Source organism: Carlito syrichta, unplaced genomic scaffold (genome assembly GCF_000164805.1).
Source record: "Carlito syrichta isolate Samal-C Ts95f unplaced genomic scaffold, Tarsius_syrichta-2.0.1 Scaffold305238, whole genome shotgun sequence".
Classification (NCBI taxonomy): domain Eukaryota; kingdom Metazoa; phylum Chordata; class Mammalia; order Primates; family Tarsiidae; genus Carlito; species Carlito syrichta.
In genome coordinates, this window is record NW_007249334.1 from 225,687 (window position 1) to 234,302 (window position 8,616).

The following is an 8,616-nucleotide window of genomic DNA, read 5'->3' on the forward strand; positions in this document are numbered from 1 at the left end:
GGGCTCAGGCAATTCACTCACCTCAGCCTCCCAAAGGCACAGGATTACAGACTGAGCCACTGAGCCCAGCCCAGCTACTTTTTTAATTGTCCTTTTTTTTTTTTTGTAGTGAAAAGATCTTGTTGTGTTGCTCAGGCTGTTTTCGAACTCCTGGGCTCAAGCCATCCTCCCGTCTTGGCCTCCCAAAGTGCTGGGATTATAGGCATGAGTCACCGCACCCAGCCCAAATTCCATATAATATTGACGGGTCATGAAATATTCCTCCTTTGATTTTTTTCAAGGAATTAAAAAATGTAAAAGTCACTCTTAGCTTGAGAGTGACACAGAAACAGGTGGTGGTCCGGATGCAGCCCATGAGCCAGAGTTTTCAACCCCGGTGCTGGGCATTCCTGTGCCCTTGTTTTTCAGGAAAGGAAACCAGACCCCAGAGGCTATGTCTGGGGACAATAAGGGTCTCCAGCTCTGCTCTCTCTGAGCTGTGGCCTCTGTCCTCTTCTGGAAGGCAGGACAGGGAGACCCACAGAAGCCCACCTGCAGCCATGCTCCGAGGGGCACGGCCCGCTATATGGGGTCTGCAGGTCAGCCGCAGATGGCAACCCCAAGAAAGTCACCTGACGTGAAGCCTCCTCATAATAAATCCTATGTTCCCGCTGACCTGGTTTGTGCAACTAGATAAGAACTCAGGACCCACCCTGAGAGCTCACATCTAAAGGGCAAAGAGCTCTGCTGTTTGAGGGTGTAATGATCCCTTTCTGTCCAACACAAAGCCACAAAGTCAACGGTTACAGTCATTTTGTTTCACGCAATAAAAAAAGATCTTAGGTCAGGTGTGGTGGCTCACACCTGTCATCCCAGCACTTTGGGAGGCCGAGGTGGGAGGATCACTTGAGCCCAGGAGTTCGAGACCAGACTAAGAAACATAATGAGATCTTATCATTACAAAAAATAAGAAAACTAGCTGGGCATGGTGGTGTGCGGCTGAAGTCCCAGCTACTCGGGAGGCTGAGGCAGGAGGATTACATGAGTCCAGGAGGTTGAGGCTACGGTGAGCTGTGATTGTGTCACTGCACTCCAGCCTGGGTGACAGTGAGACCCTGACTCAAAAATAGGATTAAAAAAATAAAAAAGAGTCCGGGCTCAGTGGCTCAGCCTGTCATTCCAGCACTTTGGGAGACAGAGGCAAGGGGATTGCCTGAGCCCGCGGGTTCGAGACCAACCTGGACAACTTGGCGAGACCTCATCTCTACAATAAATCAAAAACTAGCCGGGCATGGTAGCGCACGCCTGTAGTTCTGGCTACTTGGAAGGCTGAGGCAGAAGGATCGCCGGTGCCCCGCAGGTCAAGGCTGGGGTTGGCCAGGAGCATGCCACTGTACTCCAGCCTGGGCGACAGAGTGAGACTCCAACTCAAAAATAAATAAATAAATTTAATTCAATTTTTAAAAAGCTGTTCAACACACACGCACATGGTCCGGATGCCAGGAGCCTGGTGGACTAACCTATCCCCCAGGGCCATGGAGCATAGCACAGCCGGCCAGGCCTCCGCCATCCCTGTAGTATCTGTTTATTTGGTCTCTGCTGATGTCACCTCTAGCTGGTAAATATCAGGGCAGGGGACAGATGGCTGGAGGGCAAGTGAGGACCACTGGGAGTACAGGTGACAACACAAAGGTACAGGGATGTCACTCCTGACCCAGACCTGGTACATGTCCCCAGCCCCTGCTAGAGGTCAGCACAGAGACCCCCGACTCGGGCTGGCCCTCAGAGAGTCACGTCTGCTTTGGGAGACAAGGCCGGTCAAATGACAATGACAGGCTGGGCACGGCGACTCACGGCTGTAATCCTAGCATCTTGGAGGCTGAGGCTGGAGGATCGCTTGAGGACAGGAGTTCAAAACCACCCTGGACAACATAGCAAGACCTCATCCCTATTCCAAAAGAAAGTAAATGATGACAACAATAATGACAGTTCCACGGCCAAGGAGGCACACAAGCCCTGGATGGGTGTGCAGGCGCCACAGTTCCTGGCCTCCAGGCAGGAACTACCTTGGAAAGAAGGCCACCCCAGGTGGCCTAGTGGGTGGAAGGGGTGAGACCATGGCGCACAGCTGGAGGGACCCCAGGCCTCCAGGGAGGTTGGCCGAGGGCAGCAGGCACATGGGCTGGGGCTCAGGAGACAGTTGGGCTGTGGAGGCCGAGAAGGGAGGCTGGGGGGAGGGAGGCAGTGTCTGAGTGACCGCAGTCGGAGACCCCTTAGGGACACAGCGGATCCCAGTCACTTCACCAAGAGAGACGCATTCGTGGCACACCACGTAAGAGCTGTGGCAGGTCGGAAAGGGAAGGTCACAGCCGGGTTTGGCGCCCAGGTGGACGGGGAGGTGGGAACAGGGGGGATAGGTCGGCGCGTCTGGGCTGAGTTCGGCTACAGGCGCCCACGGGCTGGAAGCTCTAGCCCCAGGGGCCAGGAATCCTGGGCACGACGCTGGGATTCCAGCTCTGGGATGCAGAGGGGAGGTAGGTGGCACCGGGATGCAGTTCCAACCCACAGGTGTCAGCACCAGCCAAGCAGGCCTGGCAGGTGGAGGGCAGCTCGGGGCTGCCCTTGAGCGCACTGGCAGGGAGTGCCCTTGGCTCACGCCCACACCAGGAGGCCCTGCTACTCCCAGATGTCACTGACGGTGGCGACTGGCCAGTCATAGGACAGGGTTGCCACCCCGTGTGCGTCCACCAGGCTGCCGCAGAGGGCTGGACGTTGATTTCCATGACAGCTGTCACCGACGCGGCCAGGGGGAGATGCCCCAAGAGGGGCCATGCGGACCCGCCCACCGTCTCCACTCTGCTAATCTCATCCAAGGGCCGCAGGGGCATCTAGAAGAAACCCCATGTCATCAGCTTGGTGTTTCCTGACCTTTCCTCTTCTCCCAACTCGGTGAGGGACTGGCCACAGTGGCCCGCCACGTCCTCCTGGGGGACTGGGCTCAGGACACAGGGAGCCTGATCGCCCCTTCAAAAGCAGAGCCGGGCTGCCCCCTAGAAAGTGCCCTTCAGCCAGACACAGTGGCTCATGCCTGTCATCCCAGCACTTTGAGGATTGCCCGAGCCCACGGGTTCGAGATCAGCCACGGCAAGTTGGCAAGCCTTCATCTCTGCAATAAATCAAAAATTAGCTAGGCGTGGTGGCGTGTGCCTGTAGTTCCATCTACTTGAAAGGTTGAGATGGAAGGATCGCCTGAGCCCAGCAGGTCGAGGCTGCAGTGGCCATGAGTGTGCCACTGCACCCCAGCCTGGGAGACAGAGACTCTGGCTCAAGAAAAAGAAAGCGCCCTCTGCCCAGCGCCAAGCCAAGCCCGCTGACATGTGGGACACTGTCCTATCTATCCCCAAAGACAGGGGGCAAGATCCCACAAGGCTGGCACCAGTCCTCAACTTCCAGCTCGGCCATCTCCACACCCCCGACACAACACCCTGGAAATGCCCCCGCCGTGCCAAGCATGGCTGGTTTCTTTCCTGACCCCGTTTCACTTTCCCCGACCACCTGTCCCACCTGGAGTCTGATCACACCCTCAGAGAGGCAGATCCTCATGCCTCAGCTGCACCTGGGCCAGCAGCCTGATCCGAAGGTCCACGTGGCAGGTGGCTAAGGGGCCCCTTCAGAGGACTGTGTGCTGGGCCCCAGAGGCTGGAACCCAGCTGGTGCACGCGATACGCTCGGTAGGTGTTGCTGATGGAGCCCAAAGCAGGCCTGAGACCCTCGGTGGGAGGAGTCCACACCAGGAACACTTCAGAAGCTCAGCCAGACCCTGGCATTCCCCCCGGAAAAATGCCACGAGGGCGTGATCCCAGGCTTTGGGCTGAACCCTGAGAGGGCATGACTCGCAGGCACCCACGGACACGCCTGGGAGAGGTTCCCATGCTCAGGAGGAAAGAGTCGCACCGAGTTCCAGCATAAAACACAGAACAAGGCCGGGCGTGGTGGCTCAGCCTGTCATTCCAGTGCCTTGGGAGGCCGAGGTGAGAGGACTGCCTGAGTCTGCAGGTTCGAGACCAGCCCGGGCAACTTGGCAGGACCTCGTCTCTACAATAAATAAAAAATTAGCTAGGTGTGGCGCCATGTGCCTGTAGTTCCAGTTCCTTGGAAGGCTGAGGGGAAAAGTTCGCTGGAGCCCAGCAGGCTGACACTGGGGTGGCCATGAGGATGCCCCTGCACTCCAGCCTGGGCAATGGAGTGAGACTCCAACTCAAAAAACAAACAAAAAAAAAACACAGAACAAGCACCTCGGTGGCCCATCAGTGGCTTCCCAGGGAGGGAGGAGCGTCAGGCAGGAACCCCGCAGCTCAGCCAGCTCTGGGCAGTCCCAAAGCGTGTGCCACCAGGGCCACTGCAGGGAAGCAAAGGGACCCCCGATTGTGGGGTTTGAGAACCCGTGTACAATGTATCCCTCTTGGAAACGGTTTATCCGAGCACATCACGGAGACGTGGCCTGCGGTCGGTGTCCCACACTCCCCAAGTCCCACCATCAAGGACACCCTGCAGAGGCCTCTTGTCCTGCTGTGTCTTGTGTGAGGCCTCCCAGTGATGAACTTCCAACGGGAGGTGACAGGGACGCGCTGTCAGGGCACCTTCCCGGCTCATCCATCAGGCCCTGCTCCTCGGCAGGCTCAGAGCCCTTCCCCCTCTGCTATCCCATCTCCGACCTCGCTTTCCTGTCTCACCACACGCAGAGGGCATCTCTGGCTAGTCCGGTTTGTAAGGCGAGGGTGTGCCAGCCCTGTCCCTCCTGCCGCCAACCCTGTCCCTGCCTACCCATGACCACAGCGGATGAAGTTGTTCCCACAGTGGCTAACACTGTCTACAAAGCTTTGACCGTGTATGGGCTGATTCTGAAAGTAGAAAAATTGGCCAGGCGCAGTGGCTCACGCCTGTCCTCCCCACACTTTGGGAGGCCGAGGTGGGAGGATTACTTGAGATCAGAAATTCAAGATCAGCCTGGGCAACATAGCAAGACCTCGTCTCTACAAAAAATGAAAAAAAATTAGCCAGCCATGGTGGCACGCACCTGTAGTCCCAGCGACTTGGGAGGCTGAGGCGGGAGGATCTCCTGAGCACAGGAGGTCAAGGCTGTGGTGAACCGTGATTGCGCCACTGCACTCCAGCCTCGGCAAAAGAGTAAGACCCCGATTCAAAAGTTACCCAGGTGGGTCTCAAACCCACGGGCTCAGACGATCCACTCACCTCGGCCTCCCAAAGTACTGGGATGACAGGCTGAGCCACCGAGCCCGGCCTAGCTGGGCCTTTCATCCACGGGGTAGGCAGGCCACACAGGTTAGGGCACAGAAGCCCAGAGAAGTTCAGGGACTCGCCCAAGATCACACAGTCCAGAGGGGACAGGCACAGGGTGGGGCCAGCAGACAGGGGTGGCCGTGGAAAGATCACGGCCACCCCAGCGTCAACCTGCTGGGCACCCGATTCAAAAACAAAAACAACTTGTACGCAAATGTTCACATTAGTGTTATTCATAACGGACAAGAGGTGGAAGCCATTGTTTCTCAACTGAAGTATGGATGACCACGTGTGCTCGATCCACACTGTGGGGTCCCACCCAGCCACAAAAAGGAACGAAGTTTTGAAATGGGAGATGACATGGGTAAGCCTTGAAGACAGAAGGCGGCCAGGCACGAGGGCACACACTGTGATTTCACCCACACGGAAAGGCCAGGATAGGTAACTCCACAGAGACAGAACGCGGGCCAGCGGCTGCCAGAGGCCGGGACTAACTGCTAGGGGGCATGGAGTTTCCTTCCCGGGTGCTGGAAGTAGTCTAGACACAGACAGCAAAAGTGATAGCTGCACAACATGGAGAATGTACTAAGTACCACCAAATTGTTCACTTGAAAATGGTTTTTTTAGCCGGGCTCGGTGGCTCAGCCTGTAATCCCGCGCCTTTGGGAGGCTGAGGTGAGTGGATTGCCTGAGCCCGCGGGTTCGAGACCCGCCTGGGCAACTTGGCGAGACCTTATCTCTACAATAAATCAAAAAAAATCAGGCGTGGTAGCGCATGCCTGTAATTCCAGCTACTCGGAAGGCTGAGGCGGAAGGATCGCCGGAGCCCAGCAGGTCGAGGCTGCGGTGGCCGGGAGCGGCCACTGCACTCCAGTCTGGGCGACAGAGTGAGACTCCAACTCAAAAAACAAACAACAAAAAAAAAAACAACAACAAAAAAAAGAAAATGGTTTTTTGAAGACCAGGCATGGTGGCTCACACCTGTAATTCTGGCACTTGGGGAGGCCAAGGTGGGAGGATCACTTGAGGCCAGGAATTTGAGACCAGCCTGGGCAACACAGTGATACTTTATCTCTATGAATAAAAAAATTAGCTGGGAGGCCGGGTGTGGTAGATCAAGCCTGCAATCCCAGCACTTTGAGGGGCTGAATTGAGGGGATTGCCTGAGCCCAAAGGTTTGAGACCAGCCTGGGTAACTTGGTGAGGCCTTATCTCTACAATAAATTAAAAAAAAAAAAATGAGCCAGGCATGGTGGTGCATGTCTGTAGTTCCAGCTACTTGGAAGACTGAGGCAGAAGGATTGCCAGAGCCCAGCAGGTCGACGCTGGAGTGGCCGTGAGTGTGCCACTGCACTCCTGGGTGGCAGAATGAGACTTCAACTCAAAAAAAAAAAAAAAAAAACAAAAGTAGCTGGGCATGGTAGCAAGCACCTGTAATCCCAGCTACTCAGGAGGCTGAGGCGGGAGGATCGCTCGAGCCCAGCAGGTCGAGGCTGTGGTGAGCCATGATCTGTGCACTCCCCAGGATTCTGCTTGGCCAGACAGCAGAGCACAGACCCCACCGATGCCCACCTGCTGAGCATGTCATGCTGGGGGCAGCCAGACCTGGCCTCTCTGCATGGGACGCAGGGCCCGGGGACAGCCGGGCAGTGCCAGCCCACGGGGCACCCCCGGGTTGCTGGCCTCTCCGTCACCTGAGCCGCCCACGGCCGACTCACCTCGATCTTGTCCGTCTTGGCGTCCCCCCAGTAGAGCTTGCCGTCCTGCAGGTCCAGGGCCAGCCCATTGGGCCACCCAAGGGACACATTCACCAGCACGCGCCGCTCCTGCCCGTCCAGGTGGGCGCACTCGATCTTGGGGCTCTCCCCCCAGTCCGTCCAGTACATGAGGCTGGAAGAGAAGGAGACGTCGGTGGTGGCATCCCTGCCGTACCTCCAGGCTCGAGAGCCACCCCACCCCCATACATGGGGTAGGAGGGGTCTCGGGAAGAACCCCGCCCCGGCTGGAAGCACCTCATCTCCACAGAATCCTAAACTGGAAGCTGGAACCCCTGTCTGCCAGCCCCACCCCACGCCTGCCCCCTCTGGGCTGTGTGACCTTGGCGAGTCCCTGAACCTCTCCAGGCTTCTGCGCCCTCACCTGTGTGGCCTTGCCCACCCCGTGGATGGAAAGACCCAGCGGTTAAGGAAGGCCCAGCTAGGCCGGGCTCGGTGGCTCAGCCTGTCATCCCAGCACTTTGGGAGGCTGAGGTGAGTGGATTGCCTGAGCCCGTGGGTTCAAGACCCGCCTGGGCAACTTGGCGAGACCTCATCTCTACGATAAATCAAAAAAATGAGCGGGGCATGGTGGCGCGCGCCTGTGGTTCCAGCTACTTGGAAGGCTGAGGCGGAAGGATCGCCGGAGCCCAGCGGGTTGAGGCTGCGGTGGCTGGGAGCGGCCACTGCACTCCAGCCTGGGCGACAGACTGAGACATTGACTAAAAAAATAATAATAATAAAAGAAAGGTCCAGCTCATGGTTGGTGCCACCGAGGCCGTTACCATCGCAGAAATCACCCAGCTGGACCATCTCATTCTACAGACGAGGGAACTGAGGCCAGGGGAAGCAGTGGGCCTTCTGCACACGGACACCACAGCCTGCGTCAGTGCTGCTCAGGCGGGCAGCACCAGCACCCCCCGGCGCTCAGCAGGAATGCAGGTTCTCAGGCCCTGCCCAGGCCTCCTGGCCGGCCGCAACTCGGGGCGGGGCCTGGCCGACCGTGTCCTAAGTCCCGGGGCGGGTGGGGGAGCGGGGAACTTCGAGAAGAAGCTCTGTGCCCGGGCTCCGGGAATCTGATGCGTGAGAATGTTCCAGAAGCGGCTGTGTGGGTGACCGCCCTGCCCACCCGCCCGCCGGCCCCCTTACCCCATCACGGGGTGCAGCACGATGGCGCGGGGCTCGTCCAGGCCCTCGGACACCAGGATCTTGCGGGAGGTGCCGTTGAGCCGCGTGACCTCGATGCGGTCGGTGCCCGTGTCCGTCCAGTAGAGGTTGCGGGCCACCCAGTCGACCGCGATGCCGTCAGGGTCATTGATCTCGGTGCTGACCAGCGTCTGGGCGCCCGAGCCATCCAGGCGCGCCCGGCGGATGGCGCGCACCTCGTCGTCCGTCCAGTAGACGTGGCCCTCCAGCGGGTCATAGTCGACGGCGATGGCGTGCCGGACGTCCTCCACCTGCAACACGATGTCGGTGAAGTCCGGCGTGTCCAGCGAGATCCGGCGCAGGTCGGTCCGCCGCGCCAGCAGCAGCACCTCCTCGGCCCCTGCGGACACACGTGGCGCAGCGGGTCAGGGGCGCC

The 8,616-nt window shown here is 58.3% G+C and overlaps 1 protein-coding gene across 1 annotated transcript in view; it reads right to left on the reverse strand.

The window, feature by feature from the left end:
• The window catches only part of LRP5 (LDL receptor related protein 5), a 98,001-nt gene that overhangs the window by 53,936 nt on the left and 35,449 nt on the right, over positions 1–8,616 (reverse strand). Inside the window, exons 5-6 of the mRNA XM_008061395.1 lie at positions 8,184–8,580; positions 6,999–7,170 (exon numbers count right to left, since the gene is read on the reverse strand). Of these exons, the coding sequence (XP_008059586.1) occupies positions 6,999–7,170; positions 8,184–8,580 (569 nt within the window). The remainder of the gene's footprint in view (positions 1–6,998; positions 7,171–8,183; positions 8,581–8,616) is intronic.